The sequence below is a fragment of the Glycine soja genome, chromosome 20 (assembly GCF_004193775.1).
Source record: "Glycine soja cultivar W05 chromosome 20, ASM419377v2, whole genome shotgun sequence".
In the NCBI taxonomy this organism is placed as follows: Eukaryota; Viridiplantae; Streptophyta; class Magnoliopsida; order Fabales; family Fabaceae; genus Glycine; species Glycine soja.
Window position 1 is genome coordinate 19,548,692 of NC_041021.1, and position 23,392 is coordinate 19,572,083.

General features: G+C 35.3%; 2 protein-coding genes across 2 annotated transcripts; one reads left to right on the forward strand and one right to left on the reverse strand.

Moving 5' to 3' along the window:
• Positions 1-10,859: 10,859 nt before the first annotated feature.
• LOC114401899 (classical arabinogalactan protein 9-like) lies at positions 10,860-11,192 on the reverse strand. The gene has a single exon (XM_028364477.1). The coding sequence runs from the start codon at positions 11,190-11,192 to the stop codon at positions 10,860-10,862; it is 333 nt and encodes a 110-aa protein (XP_028220278.1).
• A 539-nt stretch (positions 11,193-11,731) lies between these two features.
• On the forward strand, positions 11,732-15,380 carry LOC114402592 (thymidine kinase a-like). The gene is made up of 4 exons (XM_028365233.1): positions 11,732-11,907; positions 12,059-12,203; positions 13,633-13,754; positions 14,948-15,380. Exons 1-4 carry the CDS (start codon positions 11,756-11,758, stop codon positions 15,210-15,212), a joined length of 684 nt encoding a protein of 227 aa, XP_028221034.1. The 5' UTR covers positions 11,732-11,755; the 3' UTR covers positions 15,213-15,380.
• Positions 15,381-23,392: the final 8,012 nt, after the last annotated feature.

The window sequence follows — 23,392 nt, forward strand, 5'->3', positions numbered from 1 at the left end:
GATTGGCGATGAGGGATGGTAGAAGATCTTCGTACGTCATTGGGAGCGGGGTGAATTCCGGCAATGGCCTCGGAGGGAAGTTCCTTGTCGTGTTGGAATTACCGGCCGGTCGAGTCGTGTTCGGAGTTGGAACTTGGGGAGCTTCCCTCTGGGTGGGTGCCTTAGGCTGCACGGGTGTTGAACTAGAGGCGTTCCCAGCATGAGCCGAGAAGCTTGGGTGATGTTGCGAGTACTGATGGGTACCATGAGGTGTTTGCTGGGGTTTGACCCACGCGGGTGTTGAAGAGACGGCATGGGCATCTCCTTCCTTCCTTTTTGCCCCTGTTGCCCCGATTCTTTTGGCGTTCACGTTTGTGGAGGAAACGTAATCAAACTTTCCTCTCTTCAATCCAACCTCGATTCTTTCCCCGGCAAACACCAGATCCGCAAAGCTGGACGGCATGTAACCCACTAGCTTCTCATAGTAGAACACTGGCAGAGTGTCTACCATCATGGTGATCATCTCTCTCTCAACCATGGGAGGAGCTACTTGTGCCGCCAGATCCCTCCATCGCTGCGCATATTCTTTAAAGGTTTCACCCTCTTTCTTAAACATATTCTGCAGTTGAGTACGGTCAGGAGCCATATCAGAATTGTACTGATACTGCCTTAGGAAGGCGGTAATCAGATCCTTCCAAGTACAGATACGGGAAGCTTCCAAATTAGTGTACCACACTACCGCAGCTCCGGCCAAGCTATCCTGAAAGAAGTGTATCAACAGCTTTTCATCTTTAGAATGAGCGCCCATCTTACGGCAGTACATTTTGAGATGGTTTTTGGGACAAGTCATCCCTTTATACTTGTCGAAGTCCGGCACTTTGAACTTCGGGGGAATAACAACATCGGGTACTAAGCAAAGATCCGTCATGTCTGCAAACGGATAGTCCCCAAATCCTTCCACAGCCCTCAATCTTTCCTCAAGGAGATCGAGCTTCCTCCTTTCTTCAGTTGCCGGGGGCGGCCCTTCCATGGACAAAACTATTGGCGATGCTGCGATGTTGGGTTGAGGCAACGTGCCTGGTGTCGGCCCTTCGGGGATCGGGGGATAAAACTCGACATCCCTCCGAGCATAATCTTGAGGGTCTTTATGGACTTCGTCGGGCTGCTGAGGAGGCTCTTTTTCATGGACGGTAGAAGCAATGTGGCCCGCATCTTCTTGCAAGATGGGTGGTGAATAGTTGGGCGGCAATCCATAAGGGTAAGCCGCTCGGTTGTATCCCAGGTGAGGGCTGCCATCGTGCCCCAGTGTGTCCCTTCCCCGTCCTACTATGTTTGAGGGAGGATGGTGCGTAGTTGCCAAGAGAGTCGGGTCTGCTTCGGCAGCCGAACTGACAGCGGCGGCGGTGGCCGCGTTCTTCTCCATGAGCTGCTTCATACCTAACATGGCCTCCATCATGGAGGCCATTTGTTCTTTCAGAGCCGACATGTCGGCTTTCATCTGTTCCTGCGTCTCCTCTTGATCACCCATCGTTCTAGATTTGGATCTGGTGCGATAGGGATCCCTTGCGGCGCGTTTAGTTATGGTGTTTTTCCCTAAAAAAACCAAACGTGAGGAGTGGGTAAAGAAGAAAATGCATGCTAGAGATGAAATGTAGGAGTGATTTGATTTGCACAAGTTTTTTTGGAGTAAAACATGGGACCAACTCATTTTATTTCAAAAAGGAAGTCGTATCTAGTCAAGGTCTGAGAGACCATACAAGTTTCCTAACGATTTCTAATTATGTGGGCCATTAAGTCTATCATATGCTGACAATAGGCGAGAAGCCCATGGATCTCTTCGGGGGCGGAGTAGGTGTCTGCCATCGCCTTGGCCTTGGCTAACAATCGGGGAAGTTCTTGACTCCCGTTCAAGGTAAGAGCAAACCGATCCATCCACATGGTTGCCTCTTGGTGTAAAGAGTCGATCACCCTTCCTCTAGCCTCTTTTTCCGCATACACTTGGGCATACTCATCCGCGATTCTATGCTCGTGGGCCGTGGCTAGACCTAACTCTTCTTGGTACTTGGCGATGATAGCTAACATGTTGGTCTCTGTCTCGCATAAACGCTGAGACAAGCTTCTTTTGGACCTTGAACAAGCAATCAACTCCTCTTTCAGAACCCTGCTATGTGCTCGCGACTGGTCCCTTTCTTCCCTTCGCAACTTGAGTTCACTATTGCTACCCCATAGAGCTCCGCGAAATTTGTTCCGGCCATACTCTTCCTTGCGAGCCCTCTTGGTCTCTTGTTCAAGGGCTCTTGCGGTAATTGCATTCTCTTCCCGTAACCCGGCACACTCCTTCCGAACGTGTGTAGCAGCCAACTTGAACTTCTCCTTGGCGAGTTTTGCTTTTCCTAACTCGCTTTTGAGAGCTTGGACTTCTTCGTCCTCTTCCGGTGCTTCAAAATTCTCTTTGCTGACGACTTTTAACTTGGCGAGCCAATCTAAACCTCGTATGCGAACTTTCAGCCATTCGTGGTACCCACCAATGATGCCATTACGAATGCCTCTAAGCTCTTGATCTTTCCTTAACGGGGTTTCCCATGCCTTATGGATTCTTTGTATAGTCTTGGAATTTTGTGCGCCGAGATCCCTCACCAGGAAAGGAGACATGCTTTCTTCCGTCGGTGCTCCCCTCATGGGGTACCCTAGTTGTCTTATAGCGAGCGTGGGATTGTAATTAATACAACCCCTCGTTCCTACCAGCGGAATGTTTGGGTATCTTCCACATGAGAAAAGGACTCCTTCTTTTCCTTCCTTCCATCGGGGGAACCAACTGATTGTTCTACCTCCTATCCCGGCCAAGAGCTGGTCCCAATCTATTCTCCTCTTTTCAGTACACGAGCGATGGCTCAGGAGCGGACAGGGATGTCTTGTGTCTTGTTGGAACAAATGGGAAACCAACCAAACACAGAGGGCGGGTAAGCAATAGATGATCCGTGCGCTACTCTTTTCGCACCTTCGGTCAAATGTGTCAAATAGATCTGCCAAGACAGCTACCACCGGACTCTCCTTGCTATGGTGGTAGGCAAGGAAAGCGTCGATTGCTGCTAAGTCTACCAAACCATCCACGTTTGGAAAGAGGACGACCCCAAAAATTAGCAAAGCTAACACATCCATAAACGGGACCCAGTCTCCTTGATTGGCCATACCCCTCGCCTTGTCTTCTAGGTACTTCTGTGGTAGGCCCGCTATGCCGTTCCGAGTCTGTTTTATGCGGTCCAAACCTCTTGCTGAATCCTTGACCACAGTTGCAATTCTGCTCAAAGAGGGGAGACATCCGGAGGAAAGATATGGTTTTCTTCCCCCGAGAGGACATCCTAGAATTTCCTCAAATTCTTCAATGGTTGGTACTAATTGGAAGTCCCCGAATGTGAAGCATCTCAAAGGCTGGTCGTAGTATTGGGTAAGTGATGCAATGGCTTCTATGGACACCTCTGCTATGGTCAACTCTAAGATCTTTCCGTAAGTCTTGCGGAAGGCTTGCATTTGGAGGGGTTCCATCAACCGCCCTAATTCCTTGATGCTGGTGGTATCTAGGCTTTTGACCTTGACTTGGTAGAACCTCTTGCCGGTTTGATTTGTTCCCATGCTTACTAAAGTGAGACAAAAGTTGGTGCAAATCAAAACTCCGATATTTCATGGGTGGGATGGATGAATGCATGATGGAATGCATATGACACAGATGCAATCTAGGAATGCGGGGGTCCGGGGAATTTGTCCCCTTCTTAGATACGACGTCTAGGGGTAGCGAAATGCCCCAACGCCCGTTTTTCAGAAGGCGACACGGACCCTCCGTTGGTTTGTTTACAGTAGGGATCAAGACAGAACCCATATGCAATGCCTATGCAAAAGACACAATGCGGGAATGTGCACAGTATGACAATATTTACCGAACATAAGCAAAAGGGTATATGATACTCATGCATGGCAGTGTGAAAAATGGCACGCAGCGTGTTTGCTTCGTGCCCCTATTTAAGGGACCTATAAGGGAGAGAACTAACTAGGCTTTTAGCAATAATCCCCAAGGTAGTTATATCTCTCTTGATGGTTTCTAGAGGTATCATCCCCTTTGAAAAACATATTGTAGCAGTAGGGACTACTAGCAACAATAGATTTCCAAAGAGAAAAGCTCTAGATGAGGGTTCACTGTAATCAAGCAAGTCGGAGACCTAGCATGATCACAGATTCACCTCCACTCCTTATGCTCCCATGAACCCGGGTATAGGGCCCTTTTTCACTCACAGTGTGTGTAAATAGTGTTGGTGTTTGTGTGCATCAAATGAATAAATATTTACTTCATGCATACATTTAAAACGCACTAAAAGCAACAAAGAGTTTATATACACAAGAACATAATGAAAGGAAACCAACAAAGGGGTAAGTCACGGTAAAACATTGCACAAAATTAAATGGCCTAACTCTCTAAAAACAGTCCCCAGTGGAGTCGCCAACTGTCGCAACCTACCCTTCGGCGGGAGGGCGACGCGTGACTCGCGTGATGCGTGTTCCACGAAAGGAATACGCGCGGAGTCGCCACCAACGTTTATTTGAGGAAAACGTCGGAAAAACCGGAAAAGACGCGATCTACGAACTTTTAAGTGAAAGGTTCAGGAGTTGTATTTACGCACGGGGAAGGTATTAGCACCCCATACGTCCGCCCCAAGGGACGGCAGCCTTTAATCGAATGTGCAAACATGACTTTGATTTTTTTATGTTCCCTTTTTATGTCTCCATATCCTTTATACCCTTTTTATATTTTCTCTTTTTGTGGTCGACAAGGGTGTTTCCCTTTGCTCCTACGTATTCCTCAATTCGGGATGAGAAAATCAGACCTACGTAGTTCTTTTTTTTTATCAAGTGATTCTTTTTTACTTAAGTGGTGATCATTTTAAGGCGTTGGACCTTAAAAATGATCCTTTTTACTTAGTGAGAAATTGAGATGACAAACTTCAAAAGCCTATTTTTGTGGACGAGCTTGACTAGGCGAATTGATTTTAGCCTTTAGTTTCACTTTAGTTATTAATCAATTCGATTAAGAATGAGAAATCCCAAAGAGAAAACGTCCGATTGATTTTCCGCTTTATTTTACCTAAAGATGTCTTTTTGACTATTATATTATTTTTTTTACCTCTTTTTGATTTCCAACGTGGTTACGGCACGACCGAACGGTCGGAATTTATTTTAACCGAAGTTAATGGATAATACAATTCAAACGTTCGGTGGAAATTTATTTTGTTTTTAAGTTAAGCGAGAAATGACTTAAGTAAAATGGCTTAAGCACGTCAACAGGGGGTATAAAAAGTAAACAAAACGAGAATAAAAATGCACAAAACACAATGTGGACCACTACGGGTACATAGAATGAATCGAAAAGCTTGGTTCGAGGTACTTACCCGTTGAAGATCGAAGAACGAATGAAGAACGTCGAAGAACGGTTGAAACCTTTGCGAGATTCCTCACGGAAAACGTTACGGAAACGTTTCGGAAGCGCCTCGGCTTAGATTTTCTTCACGGAAACAATTTTTCCAAGCAAATTCGAAAGAGAGAGAAGTGCCTAAGGGGCTGAACCCATTCCTTCTTCACTTCCTCCCCTATTTATAGCAAAATAGGGGAGGTGGTTGCCGCCCAGCTCGCCCAGGCGAGCAGGGTTGCTTCCTCCAGAAGCAACCGCCTTCTGGAGGAATATTCCGGAGGGCCCAAGTGGGCCTGGGTGCTATTTGCACCCCCATTTTTACTAAGTACACCCCCCTCTGCTGTTTTTTGGTGATTCTTTTTTCGTAAAGTTACGGAAACTTACGAATTTCGTAACGATACTTGTTTTCTTTCCGTAATGTTACGGAACCTTGCGGATTACATAATCATCCCCTTTTTGACTTACGGAATGTTACGGAACCTCACTTAATTATACAACGATGCTTCCATTTGATTTCCGGTGTGTCACGGAAACTTACGGATTGTGCATCAATATTTTTTTGGTTTTTCGGCATGTCCTGGAATTTCACAAATTGCCTAATGATGGGTGTCAAGCACCTCACGAGGACCAAAGAATGGTCGCACGTCATCGAGCAAAGGTCCCCGGACGAAATTAGGGTATGACAATCATGCATGAGCAAACATGAAAACAAAAGGTATGCAGTTTGTAGAACAAAAAGTATGTTGAATTCATATGCATGATGATGCAATGACTCATGCAAAATGTGATGCTGGAATATGATAACGGACAAATGCAGGAACGATATGTTCATTATGATGCCATGAAGAGATGCTTATGCGATGCACAATATGAATGCATTTACGGACACGAGAGCCCGGAAAATCATCTCTTCTTACTTGTGCATTCGGGGACGCAGTGCCCCATGTGTGCAGTTAAGAAGGTGATATGGACCTTCTGGCTTCCCGTGACAAAAGACGAGACCAACATGCAACGCGTGCGTGACGACATGATGTAGATGCGCAAAAGCATAACACGGGGATGTACACAGTATGGCAATATCAACAAATAATCATAAGCAAAGGCGTATATGACATTTAGGTTATATGCATGGCAGTGTTTAAAAGGCACGCAACGTGTTTGCTTCGTGCCCCTATTTCAGGGACCTAAACGGGAGGAACTAAAAGGCTTTTAGTGATAATTCCCAAGGTGGTCATATCTCTCTTGATGGTTTCTAGAGGTATCATCCCCTTCGACAAACATATTGCGGCAGTAGGGACTACTAGCAACAATATGTTATCAAAGAGAAAAAATCTAGATGAGGGTTCACAGTTATCAAGCAAGTCGGAGACCCAGCATGACCACAAATTCACCTCCACTCCTTATGTTCCCATGGACCCGGGTATAGGGCCCCTTTTCAACTCACCGTGTGTACAAAAAGGTGTTGGTGTTTGTGTGCATCAAATGAATAAATATCTATCTCATGCATACATTAAAAAGCACACTAAAAGCATAAAAGAGTTATATACAAGGACATAAGAAAAAACAAAGGAAAACGAACAAAGGAGAAGTCATGGTAAGGAATGCACACTGAGTGATTGCCCTAACTCTCTAAAAACTATCCCCAATGGAGTCGCCAACTGTCGCAACCTACCCTTCAACGGGAGGGAGACGCGAGGGCTCACGGGTGCGTCTTCCAAGAAAGGAAAATGCGTGGAGTCACCACCAATGTTTATTCGAGGAAAACATCGGAAAAACCAGAAAGGTGTGGTCTATGAACTTTAAGTGTGAAAGGTTCGGGAGTTGTATTTATGCACGGGGAAGGTATTAGCACCCCACGCATTCGTCACAAGGGATGGCAGTCTTTAATCGAGTGTGCAGACATGACTTCGATTTGTTTTATTTCCCTTTTACGTTTTTATGTCTTTTTATGCTTTTTTTTGTATTTTTTTATCTTTTTGTGGTCGACAAGGGTGTTTCCCTTGCTCCTACGTATTCTTCAATTGTAATAAAGAAATCAGACCTACGTAGTTCTTTGAGAACTGAACGTTGGTTAAGTTGTTTTTATCTTTTTTTTTTTTTTTGCAAGATATATTTTAATTGAACAAAAGGTCATTTAAAGGTGTTGGACCATTAAACGATCTTTTGATTTTGAAAGGAGAGAAACGTTAAGGCGTTGGACCATTAACGATCTCTTGGTTTTGAAAGGAGAGAAACGCTAAGGCGTTGGACCATTAACGATCTCTTGGGGTGGTCGACAAAAGCGGGGCTTTTGCTCCTACGTATCCTCAATTGCGATGAGGAAATTAGACCTACGTAGTTCTTGCAAAAGCGGTAAAGTTATGTATTGATTTTATGCTTTTAAACGATCCATGTTAACCGATAAAAGCAAAGAGGACTGTTTAAGGCGTTGGACCTTAAAACGGTTTTTAGTGACTTTTGCGGACAAAGCTTGATTTGTGAGTTGATTTTAGCCTTAGTTTCACTTTGGTTATTAGTCAATTGATCCAAGGAAACTTTCAAAGAAAAGCGTCCGATTAATTTTTTTGATTATTTTATTCAAAGATATTTTGAGTATTTTATTATTATTTTTCAAGATATTTTGATTATTTTATTATTATTTTGCTTTTTTTTGTTTAACCGAGGTTACAACATGAACAATCGGTTAGATTTTGTTTTAACAGTGATTAAACGAGATTACAATACAAATGATCGGTTGAAATTCATTTTATCACTTATTAGGTGAGAAAACGGCTTAAACGATCGGTTAAAGCTTGTTAAAAACGGAAGAAAAGAAACCAAAAGTGAACGAAATAAAGATGAAAGCCAAAAAACAAGAAATAAATTGAAAGTCTCGGATTCGAAAACTTACCCGTTGAAGAACGAAGAAAGAACAAAGAACGAATGAAAAACGGTGAAGAACGACAAAAAACCTTCACGGATTTGTTCACGGAAACATCTCGGAAGCGTTACGGAAGCACCTCGGCTTGGATTTTCTTCACGGAAACAATTTCTTTCACCCTAAACAGCTGAAATGCATAGCCAGCGGGATCAGGGATCATTGGAAAATCCCATTTTCGCCTATTTATAGGAAAAATGGGGAGGAGGTTGTCGCCCAGCTCGCCCAGGCGAGCTGGGTTGCTTCCTCCAGAAGCAACCCTGCTTCGAAAATATTCTGGAATGCCCAAATTCAAAATTTTGAAAATTGCTATTTGCACAACCCCATTTTGATAAGTTCACCCCCCTTCTTTCGTAATTTACGGAAAAGTTACGGAAGCCTTAAGGAAGTATATAGAACTTGAATTTCTTATTTTTTTCTCTTCCATCTCACCCATATTAAGTTAAATATGCTTATTTAGGGTTATGGAAATTTTACGGAAGCATTACGGAAGTCTCGGAAGCCCCGGAAACCATTTTTTTAACAAAACGGGGGAGGTGGTTGCCGCCTAGCTTGCCTGGGCAAGCTAGGTTGCTTCCACCTTAAGCAAGGAAATATCCAGAATCCTCTAGAAGGGGCCAGATTTGAAAATTGCTATTTGCACCCCCAATTTTACTAAATACACCCCCATTTTGCCTTTTTTTGATGATTCATTTTCCGTAACATTACAGAACTTTACGGATTACGTAACGACACTTATTTTCTTTCCGTAATGTTGCGAAACCTTACGGATTATGCAATAATCCCCTCTTTGACTTTTGAAATGTTGTGGAATTTTACGGATTGCGCAACAATGCTCCCTTTCGACTTCTGGCATGTCGCGAAACTTCACGTATTGCCTAACGATGGGTGTTAAGTACTTCGAAGCGGTCAAGCAAAAGTTGCAGGCTATCAAACAATGGTCCCCGGACGAAATTAAAGTATGACAGTCATGACTTTTCAAAGTGTTTTTTGAAGTATCGTTACTAGTAATCGATTACAAACATTTGGTAATCAATTACAGGATTTAAAATTCAAATTTCAAAACCCTTTTGAAAAACTCATTTGAAATCTTGTCTTTGATAATCGATTACAATATCTGGTAATCGATTACCAATGCCTTTGAGTTGTTGAAAATATTTTGTTTGTGGCCAAAACTGAACCACGAGTGAGATTCTTTTAACAAATAAACTAAGGCCTTATATTTTTCTTAATCTTGTTTGTTTGACCTTGAATTAATCTTGAAGCAATCTCTATTTGCTTAACTTTGAATGTTTGTTGAAGCAATCTTATTTGATTATACTTTTTGTATCATCAAATATCTATCTTCATACATTTACAAAGACTTATTAAATCTACACCGTTGATATTTTTTTATTCATAGAAATTAAATACATTACTATGGAATGTACAACACTTACACATCATGCTCAACAAACTGAGACCGTTGCTATATATTAATCCTATGATTTATAATATCTTAATAAATACGACAAATTTAATATATTTAATTATAATTAATTAGTTATCTTTAATTAATAAATTAGATTATTTGATTGATATGATTTTTTCAAATTAATTATTTATTAAAATTATTAACTGCTATATATTTATACAATTTTTTTCATGCAATAAAGTATATATTTATGGCTATTTATTATTTTCATAATATAACAATAGTTTATTTCTGAATCGTTTAAAAAAAATACACTTACTAGAAAATAGAAAAAATAAATGTATAATTAATTATGATTTAAATTTATTTATAAATTTTATTATCATGTATTATTTATTTTATATATTTTATTGTAAAAATATTATGTAGTATTTTCTTTTTAACCTATATTAACTGTGAAAAATGTATATCATAAGTAGAAAAAATATAGTCTTTATTATGGGTAGTATTTGTAGAAAATATTATTTTGTTAATAATTTTTATAAACCATTAAAAAATCAATCAAATAATCTAATTGATTAATTATAATTAGGTAATTGATAGTGATAAAATATGTTAAAATTATCATATTTATTAAGATATTATAAATGATAGAATTAACATATATTTATAGTGTAGATTTGGTATAAGTATTTTATACTTACATCATGTGTTAACAGATCTTAATATATATTTAATTAAGTTATTGATATATATTAATGATGACCGAACAATATTCAGCAAAAAAAAAATGATGACCATAACAACAAAACATTTACCCCGTGTTTGGATGAGATATTTAAATAAGGTAATTCATTTTTTTAGTGAATTTAAAATACTCCTATCATAATTTACTTGTTTGGATATAGGAATTCAAAAAATTTAAAATGACATCATTTTTTAAAAGAATCTTAATAGATTAAAATGATAGGAATTGAAATTCCACCATAGTAAGAATTTGAATTTTCCTAATCTCACATTGTACCATAGGCCCCTTCGTTTTCTCTATCACACCTTTGTTTTAGGAGACGAAGCATTTTTGCTTGACCCGGAGCTCATATCGGAGGAGTGGGAGGGTCAAGCAATGCCGACGACGATGCTAGTGCAGTGTGCTTCTTATTCTTCTTCGTCTTCTTCTTCAACTTGGGAGTGGGGACCTCAGCGCTGGGTGCTACCACGGGTGTCGGAGTTGTCGGTGCCAGTGCAGGGGGAGAGCTCACCGGAACAGGCGATGGTGGAGAACTCATTGGATCTGGCACTGGCGGCAAGCTCACAGGTGTCACAGCAGGAGGTGTAGCCGTAGGAGGAGTGGCCGCAGGAGGTGTTGCCACCGGAGGAGTGATTGCTGGAGCTGGAGCAGCAGCTTTAAACGGAGGAGATGCTACCATGGGAGATGGAACGAGAGGGGTTGCGGTTGCAACATTGGGGATGAAGATGGAGAAGATGAAGTGGGAGAAGCAACAAGCACAGTTGATTTTGGTTTAGAAGGGGTTCTAGCCGGGGATGCTATCAACACTTTTTTTTAAAAAAAAAATAAATATTTAGAAATGAAAATTTAAATTTCATTGAAATTGAATTATTTTATTCAAACAAGAAAATTAAAATATAAGAAACTAAATTACTTCATCCAAACAAAATATTTACAAAATGAAAAAAATTTAAATTAAGACAATTAAAATATTGTATATTTAAATTTCCTAAAAAAAAATTTAAATCCTTCATCTAAACACAATGTTAAACTATATGTGTAAAGCGTACAAATATATTTTTTCATATATCCGTTTCCCACCAATTTAGAATTCGAATCGTATCCCATGTGTCTAAAAGTCTCAATTTTCCCTCCACAATTTAAATGTCCCTCTAAACCAAATCAAATCAAAGCTACGCTCCTAATCTCAAAATCCCTCTATAAATATTGAATGAATGCCTTCCCTTTTTCTCATACCAAACTATGGCTTCTTCTTCTCCTTCGTCCCTCTCACTGGACACTGCCAAAGACCTTTCCCACTCGTTTAGTGAGGTTCATGTCATCATCGGTCCCATGTTCGCTGGCAAGACAACTGCCCTTCTTCGTCGCATCAAATCCGAACTCAACGCTGCCAAGTAATCTTTTCAATTCCCACATTTTTCTTTCTTTCTTTGATTCTGAAATTTTGTTTTGTTCTTGCCATATTATTATTATTATTATTATTATTATTATTATTATTATTATTATTATTATTATTATTATTATTTGTGTTTTGTTGTTGCCAAGTAATGTGGCGTTGTTAAAATCGAGCAAGGATACAAGATATGCAATTGACTCGGTTGTGACGCACGATGGGATTAAATTTCCTTGTTGGGCGTTACCGGATCTGTTGTCGTTCAGAGAAAAATACGGAGAGGATGCTTATCAAAAGGTACTTTTGATGTTCTTTGTTTTTTTTTTTTTAAAACTTAATTATATTTTTTATTCTTAACTTTTTAAATTCTGATAAATTTTATCCTAATATTTTAATTTGATGCATTTTATTTTAATTTTTAAGAATTTTGTGAATTTTACTTTTTATCAATTTATTACTAACATAATTCTACTTTTTGTCTTAAGTTATTATTTTTTGAAAAAATATGTACTTTTTATCTTAAATTGTTATTTTCTGACAAATTTGTCTTTTTAGTTTTATTTTTGGACAAATTTTATCCTTAATTTTTTTAATAAATTCTATCTTCAATTTTTGTGTTTTGATATATAATAGAGGATAAAATTCCTAAATTCCTTAAAAGTTGGTAAAATGTGTTCAATTTAAAAGTTAGAGATAAAATTCATAAAAATTAAAAAATTAGAAATAAAAAACATAATTAAACCTTTTGATTATTTGACATTTTGAAGAGGAAATGGACCGAGAGTAGCACTGTTTTGTTTACTGGTTTTAAAAACAGTTTTTGGTTTACTAAAAGTTGTTTGTCCTTGAGTATGTTGTGTTTGGCCCTTGAACAGATCTGGTTCTTGGTTTTTTTAAAAATATGTTTTTCAAATAAAAAATTAATTTATTTTAAATAAGAAATTGATGTTGATTAGTATAAAATTATTTTAGAAAATAGTTTTTAAAACAAAAAAAGGTGAAATGAGAATCAAACAGGTCATTGATTGTTTATTGTTTTTGAAAGTAAATTTTTGTTTCCTAAACTTTAATATATTTTTACTCTTATAGGTCTGTTCTTTGAACACTTAATAAAGCACTTGAAAAAGCAGAGAAAGAGCACGACAACATTTTTTTAAATGAATTTTAGAAATGAGAAATTGATTGTTGAGTACTATGCAATGAATTTTAGATGAGAAATCGATTGCTGAGTTTTAAAATAAAATTATAGCAAAACAAAATTGAGAAGGGAATCAAACAACCCTCACAGTCATAAATTGGCTGCAAACCCATTCCTTTGGGTCTTTGTTAACACCACAACATTCTATTTGATGGTAAGACAGGATCAAAATTCAGTAGTTATAGTTAATGTTTTAACTTTTGTGTGTGGTTGTAATTGTAATTTTGTTGCACTTCGTAGTATGGTTTAAAATTTCAGATAAATATAGTTGAATTGGCTGCAAATCGTTGTAATTGTATTTTTTTATAGACGAATTTTAGTCATTAATTATTAAATTTTTTTGTTCGTAAAAAATCAAATTTGTGATTTTTTTTTCTTCTTTCTCTTTTTAATGCCAACCTTATAAGTTATAACTCCGAAATTGTTGTCTTGATATTAGGGCTGCAATTGTGATTACAGTTCACTTCTCAAAATATTTAGTACTTTGACTAGGTAGTTTATGTATGTGTTTCACTGCTTTGGATGCAGTTGGATGTGATTGGCATAGACGAGGCTCAGTTTTTTGTAGATCTATACGAGTTTTGCTGCAAGGCTGCTGATGAAGATGGCAAAACCGTAATTGTTGCAGGCCTGGATGGTGATTACTTAAGGTAGTGCTATATTGTATTATTGAGACTTAAAATAAAAATGGCTTAATTATAAAATTTGTTTTTTTTTTATTTTGTCAATTTCATTAAATTAATCTTTTATTTTTTTAATTCATTATTTGAATCTTCTTATATTTTAAAATTTATTATTTTGATTGATCGACTAGAAACATGATATTTAAAATGAATAATAAATTTCTTTATCATTACATTTATATGATTACTTTTAATACAAAATATAGTATTAATATAAGTTTTATAGGTAAATAATTTAAATTCAAATTTTATTTTTTTTAATTTATTTTATTTTTGTAATCTTATATATTATTTTTTAAAATATAATATATAAAGATTAAATTTTATTTCTGTATAAATTAGAATATATATATATATATATATTATATAAGTTTTATTTTTATTTTATATATTATATTTTTACAATCTTATATACTTTTATCAAACTATTCAAAACTTATTTTATATAGAAAATATATACTATAAATTTATCTTTAATGTATATTTTTTTATATAAATTATAATTTCATATTTTTTTATATATTTTTATATTTTTTATATAGAAAATATTGTTATTAAATTACAAGTATTATTTTAAAAAATAAATATAATATATAAAATAAAAATAAAATTTATATATATATATATATATTTTAATTTATGTGAAAATAAAATTTAATCTTGTATATTATATTTTTTAAAATAATATATAATATTATAAAAATATAATAAACTAAAAAAGAATAAAATTTAAATTTTAAATTCTTTTTTATAAAACTTATATTAATATTATATTTTACATTAAATATTTAAATAAACATTAAGTATAGTGATAAAAGAATATATTTTTTACTTTAACGATCATTATTTTAATTTTTTTTTCAAGTATTTTTTTAAATTCTTATTTTTTAAGAAAATATTAATCAATTTTTTAGTCTAATCAATGTTTAAGATTTAATCATTAATGGTTACTCAATGGTTAAAATTAACTCCAAAAATTAACATAATATATCTTAAAATATAGAAAAACTTAAACAGTAAATTAAAAAATAAGGATACCGAATTGATGAAATAGATAAAAATATTAACAAATGTTAGTAGGTACAAAAGCTCAAACTACCTTGGTTTAGTATTTGGTTTTTCCTCGAATGCTTATTTCTCCAGCTTACCCCTTTGTACAGGAGAAGCTTTGGCTCAGTCCTTCACATAATTCCACTTGCTGAATCAGTGACCAAACTAACAGCACGTTGTGAACTGTGTGGCAAACGTGCTTTTTTCACCTTGAGGAAGACAGAGCAGAGAGAGACTGAACTAATTGGTGGAGCTGATGTGTATATGCCGGTTTGTCGCCTTCACTACATCAACAGCCAAGTTGCTGAGAGGAGTGTTCTCGAATCTGAAAATGAGAAAACTGATTCCCTTCTTGAGGCAGCTACAGATGTTTAAGGGTTATTGGGAAATTGGCTTGTATGTGGCCTACCATGCCTTTGTTCGACTGAGACAGGCATAAATGAATCTAACTTAATCTATTAGTTTTTAGAGTTTAATATATAAGTATTAATACGGTAAAATAGTTTTATATTTTTATTTAATAATAAATTACTGTTTAAATTATTTTAAAATTTAGTAAATTAATTATTTTTTATAAGTTGTGATTCGATGATTTTGTAATTTTTTGCATTATTAATGTACAATTTTGTTTTTCTTGTTTTCATCACCCTTTTGTATACGTACTTGAGTTTGTTAATGCTCATTTGCTATGTTACATGTTTTTCCTTGGTGCCTTGTAGAAAAATTCGATGACTCTATTGTCTATCCTTTCTTTGACGTATCCATCCACTTGAAGTCAGGAAACTGCTGAACAATATTTAAAAGCGAGTCAAAAACAGTTGTTAAAATATTTTTTTTAATTGGTTTATGAATTTCTTTCAATTTCAGACTTAAATTATTCAAGATTTCATAAAGTTATTTTAAAATTTAGTTGTTAAAAGTTGAAACATAAATTAAAAATAGTATATATAAATGAATTTAAAAGATACGAAAATTTGAAATTTTATTACATAAATATGAATTAATATTTATCAATATTGAAATGATGAGACCTAAGTTACCCAAAAAATCATAAGATCTATAATTAATTAATTAATTAATTAGTATTAAAACACAAATTTTATTATCGTTCATAAAATATATTTTGAAGTAATAAAAATGGTTTAACGAGATTATGAAAAAAAAAATGTAAATTTTAATGTTATATATGTAGTATTTTTGTAAATATATAAATAAAAATAATTTTCCTTTCTGTAATATTAATATTAACTTTTAAATATCACTAATTTCTTTTGTAGACAACTTCCACACTTGTATGAGTCTAAATGATAAAGAGCGTGTATTGTATGAGTCTAAAATATCACTAAAAATTTTAAAAGTTTATTTGCATACACATTTATACTTCTATATATTTTAGAATATACTAGTATAATATAAATAAACTCGTGTATTGGATGAGTCAAAAAAATAGTATATAATAAATTACACTCATACTCTTATGTTTTTTATAAATTGGTTTTGATGATCATCGACTAATGGTGTGGTGGTTGATGATGTTACAAGTATGAGTGTTAAAGTAAACTCAAATCTAATGAGTTAACTCGACTCACTACACGTTTGTGCCGAAAAAAATAAAAATTTCATTTACTAAGAAAAAATGAAACCAACTCACTTAACCCATATGCTAAGTGGGTCTGAGCTAGGTTGAATCAAATTGGTCCACTTAATCCACTTAAGTCATTGTTTAGTAATTTCAATTATGTATGTTGTCTTTGACAATTTGGTATTTTTAATTCTAAGAGTATAATGTTGTTGAACTATGATTGATGTTTGGATTTAAGACTTTGGTGTTTTAAGACTTATGATTGATATTTTATGTATTTGAGAATTGAGACATTGGACTGGTTATTTTCTTGGTTATATCAGGTATTTGAATGGTTATTTAAGACATTTGTTTGTTATTTGCATTTGTATTTAAATCATTGGAATGTCTTTGGTTAAAAAAAATATATTTTAAAAATAACAAAAATATTTTTAATTTATTTAAATGTCATTTTTTCATATTTTTTTATTATACAAAATTTGGTGAGCCACCCAACTTAACCTGAGAATCCACCTAACTCACCAACTTGTGGTGGATTGGGCCAGGTTGGTATTTTCGTGGCTCATTTAAAAGTTAGTTGAGCTAGCTCAACCCGTTTAAGTCTCAACTCATGGTGAGCCAACCTGTGTGAGTCGGACTGTCCCGTTTTGACACCCCTAGTTACAAGGGAGTAAAAGTAATATCATAAAACATGAGCGTGAATGTAATTTACTCTTCTTATTGTGAACACAAGTCATCCATTATTAAGTTGAAAGACTTTTAATTATTTTAATTAGATGCAAATAAATACAAATAGTTAACTAAAATCACGATCTGATACATCATTCAAGAAATGACATTTAAGACTTCATTTATTATTTTTTTGTCTAAGATTCGTTTTGCAAAATCATTCTCCTAGGATTTATCGAATCCCATGAAGAATAAATGAAGCTCAAGTTTTAAAAGTGTCAAACAACATCAAAAGACGTGCTCTGTTGTGACAGACCTGCTCTGCCCAAAGAGAAGTGGTTTTCTATTGAAGTGTTCTATACAAAAGCTTTTTGGCTACAATGAGTCTAGGCCACTCTTGACATTACACTTAATCTTCCCTTGGGATTAAGAAGTATTTTTTGTCACTAAGCCACTCATGGCTTTCACAAATAACATATGTTTGATAGAAAAATTATTCTAATCACTCAATGAGTGTTTACACAATAAGCTTGAATACAATGAAACTCGATAACTTAGCAATACTAAGATTTACTCAATTCGCTCAAGTTTCCTTCGTCCAATGGACTGACAACGTTACAATACTTTTTCATTTTGTTTCAAAATATTTTCTTATTTTTCGACAACCTTAACACGAGCATCTTTAGGCTTTATATAGATTTCGAAGCTTTGATCAATTGAGAGATCCCAACTAGTCGTTGTCTAATAGCTTTGGCGCTTGACACGAGGTCGCTACTATGCAAAGATATCTTCAGAGATGTACATTTTTTCAGTGTCGCCTAGTGCTCAGAGCTGACTTTTCAGTGTGTGCTAAAGACGAGACATTTTAAATCTTTCCTTTTGTGTGCTAAAGCACGAGTTTCTTACTGATTTTGTGAACGTTACTTTCTTGTGATTGTTTTTAGTTCTTGAGGATTGAGTAACTATTCTATTGCTTTTTGCATTTCAAGCCAAGTGCAAAAGCACTTGTCTTCTCAAGGTTGGACATAGAAGCATTATCATCCAATGACTAGTACTTTGCCTATCGTCCAAAACCCTTTTGTTCATGCTTTTCTGCTTGTACCTCATAGAGATAAAATAATTGATGACTTAAGCATGAAAGATTAGTACATAAAATCTATACTTTGTTAAGATCAAAACCTTAGGGATATAATTGTTTGGTACAGTCCAATGTGACTTGGATGCAACTAGACTCAATAATCTCTGTTTTTTTATGATGAAAAACAATATAAACTTTGATACTTAACTTGATAAGATAAGTAGATTAAGATCAGAGTATCAGAGAAAAACTTTGATACTAGCCTTACTTTCTTCCCAGTTATCAAGCCATGTTCACCTAGCTTATTTTTGAAAACCCATTTTGTACCTATAATGTTTGTCTTACTAGGCCTAGGTACTAGTTCCCAAACTTCATTTCTCTTAAATTGATTAAGTTCATCATGCATAGCCATAACCCAATGTTCATTGACAACCGCCTTTTCAATAGTTGAAGGTTTTACCATAGACACAAATGCATAAAATTCACAAAATAGATTTAGTGAGTGTCGACTAGAAACACCATTTGCAGTATCACCTATGATGTTGTCAATAGAAAGGTCCTTAGGTGTTTTCCACTTGTTGGATCAAGTGGCCTCAGAATAATTAAGAAGGGGGGGTTGAATTAATTATTAATGTGTCTTGACTAATTAAAAATTTATCCTTCTTAAAGTTACTAGATTCAATTAGGCTTTACTACTAAGTTATGAGAAAGTAAAAAACAAAAACAATAACTTAGACAATAGTAAAGCGAAAATAAAAAGTGCACAACGAAAAGATAAAGAGTGTAGGGAAGAAGAAGACAAATACAAGATTTATACTAGTTCGGTCACAATCTGTGCCTACGTCCAGTCCCCAAGCAACCACCGGTTCTTAAGATTTTCAATAACCTTGTAAAATCCTTTACAAGCAAAGATCCACAAGGGATGTACCCTCCCTTGTTCTCTTTGAACAACCAAGTGGATGTACCCTCCACTTGAACTGATCCACAAGAGATGTACCCTCTCTTGTTCTCAGTAAAACAACCCAAGTAGATGTACCCTCTACTTGTACCACAAAGGATGTACCCTCCAATGTGTTAAGACAAAGAATTCTTAGGCGGTTAGTCCTTTGCATTCTCTGTAAGGGGGATACAAAAGATATCTCAGGCGGTTAGTCCTTTGAAATCTTTTGTATAAAGGAAAAGGGAAAAATATATCTTAGACAGTTAGTCCTTTGAAATCTTTCATAAGAAACAAAAGATATCTCAGACAGTTAGTCCTTTGAAATCTTTTGTCAAGAGAGAGAAGGGAAGAAGAAGAAGAATAACACAAGTTTTTTGTCAATGAACTTTTCTTGAAAGAGAAAGTATTGAACAAAAACTTTTTGAAAGATGAAGAGAAATGAATGAAAGAATTCTGTTATGCATTCTTTGAAATTCATGCCATGGTCACATATTTATAGTCATTTGATGACTCAAGTTAAAAGTTGTGACTCTTGACAATTTCTTCAAAACTAGTCACTTCAAGAGTTGTGACTTTTGTGAAAATTAGTCATTTAAAAGTTGTGACTCTTTTTGAAAACTAGTCACTTAAAAGTTGTGACTCTTAAAAAATCTTCAGAAAACTAGTCACTTTAAGAATTATGACTTTTGGTAATTTATTTTTTAAAGTAAGTCACTGGTAATCGATTATACATCAACAGATGTGACTCTTCATGTTTAAATTTGAAAATCAAATCATTTAGAAACACTGGTAATCGATTACAAGTATTGTGTAATCGATTACACAAGTTTGAAATGATTTGAAAATGTTTTATCACAAGTTGTGACTCTTCGAAATTTGAAATCTAACGTTTTAAAACATTGGTAATCGATTACAACTTTGTAAATCAGTTTGAAAACAATGTTGGCTACTAGTAATCGATTACTGTCTTCTGGTAATCGATTACCAGAGAGTAAAACTCTTTGGTAAAATTTTCTTTTGAAAAATTCTTTTGAACAAAATTGAGTTGTTCAATAGTTTTTGAAAAACTCTTTTAATACTTATCTTGATTAAGTCTTCTCTCGATTCTTGAATCTTGAGTCTTGATTCTTTACTTGAATCTTGAATCTTGATCTTGATTCTTGAAACTTGCTTGACTCTTGATTCTTTGGCATCATCAAAATAATCTTGGAAGGCATTGCTTCCACACCACTCCTTAGGAAGATTGTTGTGTTATAATGAGTGTCCTTCAAGAGGGTTATTGTTCACTACCTTTTCTCTTGTAGGAGAAGATTCCTTAGACTTCCTACATCATCATTATCATCATAAAGAAGTACTTTTCCCAATCTTTGGGACATAGTTTCATAAAAAAAAACTGCATGCATAGACTCTTCTATTCTTAGTGTACATTTCTTAAAGACTTCATATGCTTTTCTATTTGTAAAATAACCCAAAAATAGACCTTCATCCGCCTTTGAATCAACTTTCCTAAGTAACTCCTTACCATTATTCAAAACAAAACACTTACTACAAAAAACTTTGAGATGTGACACATTTAGTTTTCTACCCTTGTATATTTCATAAGGGGCTAATTTAAAAATGGGTCTAATCATCACACTATTGAGTACATAGCAAGTTGTGCTAACAGCATCAACCCAAAAGTATTTAGGCAGATTATTCTCGTTAAGCATGGTCCTTGCTAGTTCCTCAAGGGACCTATTTTTCCTCTCCACAACACTATTTTGTTGTGTTGTTCTTGGAGCAGAAAAGTTATGATTAATGTCATTTTTTGTCACAAAACAACTCAAAGTCCTCAATTTGAAATTCTTGTCCATGGTCATTTCTCAAACTTTTAATTTTGAAATCCTTTTCATTTTGAATAGGCAAAATTGCAAAATTGGTCCCCCACTTTATCTCCATTTACGGATTTGGTCCTCCTATAATTTAATTCACAAATTTGGTCCCCAGTTTTATAAATCCCTGCAAAATTAGTCCTGAAAGCCCGATTTGGACGTTGACCGTTAACCTCAGACGTTGACTACTACATGTCAATGACACGTGTCAGCGTCTGAGTGGTTCCCTGTAAAAGCTTCATTTTTTGTAGGTAAAATTGCACTTTTGGTCCCCCAGTTTTACTCCAATTTCGATTTTGATCCCCCTATAGTTTAATTCACACATTTAGTCCCCCAGTTTTATAAATCCATTTATAAATTGTTCCTGCAAAATTGGTCTTTTGAATGGTTTAGCTACTGGTGCTAGAGACATGGTAGGTCTTGATAAATCTCGCACTTCTTTTTCATCGCAAGTTTTTCACTCACTTGGAACCCAGAGAAAAATCACTCTTTGTCTCTCTCCCACTTCCGGGGTTGTTCAACTTGGGAAAGTGGCGCATGAATCCCAACCTGGGTCAGAAATTTTCAGATCTCTTACTTTAAGATGTTTTGTAATAACCCCCTATTTTTTTTTCTTTTTTTGCTCCCCCATGCGGTATTATGTGTATACGATTGCTTAAGTGGCCTATGTATGACAATGATATTTTTGTTTGAAATTTGAAATACAACTTCTCGAGTAATAAAATTTGGCTGAATTTATAAAGGAATTTATAAAACTGAGGGACCAAATGTGCGAATTAAATTATAAGGGGACCAAAATCGAAATTGGAGTAAAACTGAGGGACCAAAAGTACAACTTTACCTACAAAAAATGAAGCCTTTACAGGAAACCACTCAGACATTGACACATGGCATTGACACGTGACAGTCAACGTCTGAGGTTAACAATCAACATCCAAATCGAGCTTCCTGGACCAATTTTGCAGGGATTTATAAAATTGGGGGACCAAATTTGTGAATTAAATTATAGGGGGACCAAATCCGAAATTGGAGATAAATTGGGGGACCAAAAGTGCAATTTTGCCTTTTGAATAAGCTTGGCAAGTTTTTGAAAAGCTTTAGAAGCGATACTTTTAGAAGATAAGAATAAAGTCCAGGTATATCTAGAGTAATCATCTACAGTAACCAAAGCATAGTAATTCCCTCCAATGCTCATGGTTCTAGAAGGACCAAAAAGATCTAAATGTAAAAGTTTGAGCACTCTAGAGGTAGAAACAACATTTTTAGATTTGAAAGATGCTCTAGTTCGATTTCCCTTTGGACATGCCTTACATAATCCATCCTTCTCAAATTTGAGCTTTAGGAGTCCTCTAACTAACTCCTTAGAGACTAGCTTATTTAGATGATTCATGTGGATATGAGCTATTCTCCTATGCCAAAGCCAAGAGAGATCATCATTACTTATTAAACAAGATATGTTTGAGTGAGATACACTTTCTACATTAAGCATATAGGTATTGCCAATACGACTACCAACAAACTTAATGCTATTTGAAATCGATTTAGTTATTGTGCACCACTCTCAGTTAAAAATGATTTTAAGACCCTTATCACATAGTTAGCTTATGCTCAACAAGTTATGTTTCAACCCTTCCACATATAAGAAATTCTCTATGGAAATAGTTAAGGAATTACCAAATATTACCTACACCAAGAATTCTCCCTTTCTTGTTATCACTATAGGTTACAATCCTACTACTTTAGCCTTTAGAGACAAACTTTGACTTGTCTCCAATTATATGCCCTGAGCAGCCACTATCAACATACAAATATTGTTTATCCGTTGCTAGGCACACCTACAAAACATATTTAAAAAGGTAGATTTAAGTACCTAAGTTGCATTGGGTCCTTTTTAGTTTTCATAAGAATAAGAGTACACAACACAAACAACAAACAAGTTCATACCCCAGTCTTGATAGGACGAACTGCTCTAACACCACCATTGTAACACCTTAAAGTCTTTTTCCAAAATTTTGTTTCAAAAACTATTCAAATAATAGATATGTATCATATTATGTGCATAACCCTCATTATGCGTACATCACACAAAACAAACATTCATACACACATAGAGAGACGAGGCTCGAGCCTATGTATTACTCTTAGGGAACCATTCTAGGCCCCTCAAGTGATAGAAATCACTGTCACCCAATTCAACCGAAAATTCGACAACATGACAATTATATTTACAACATCCCAAAATTTATAACAAGTAATTTGCCGAGGGTCAGACTCCCCTAGACCCAATCCACAACGCCTACCGATAAAATGACAATATACAGATATATATCAAAATATAAATTTGCATGAAACATATATAATTGCTAGAGTTCACACTCTATCGGTCTTATCATTCAACAATAATAATATACAAGC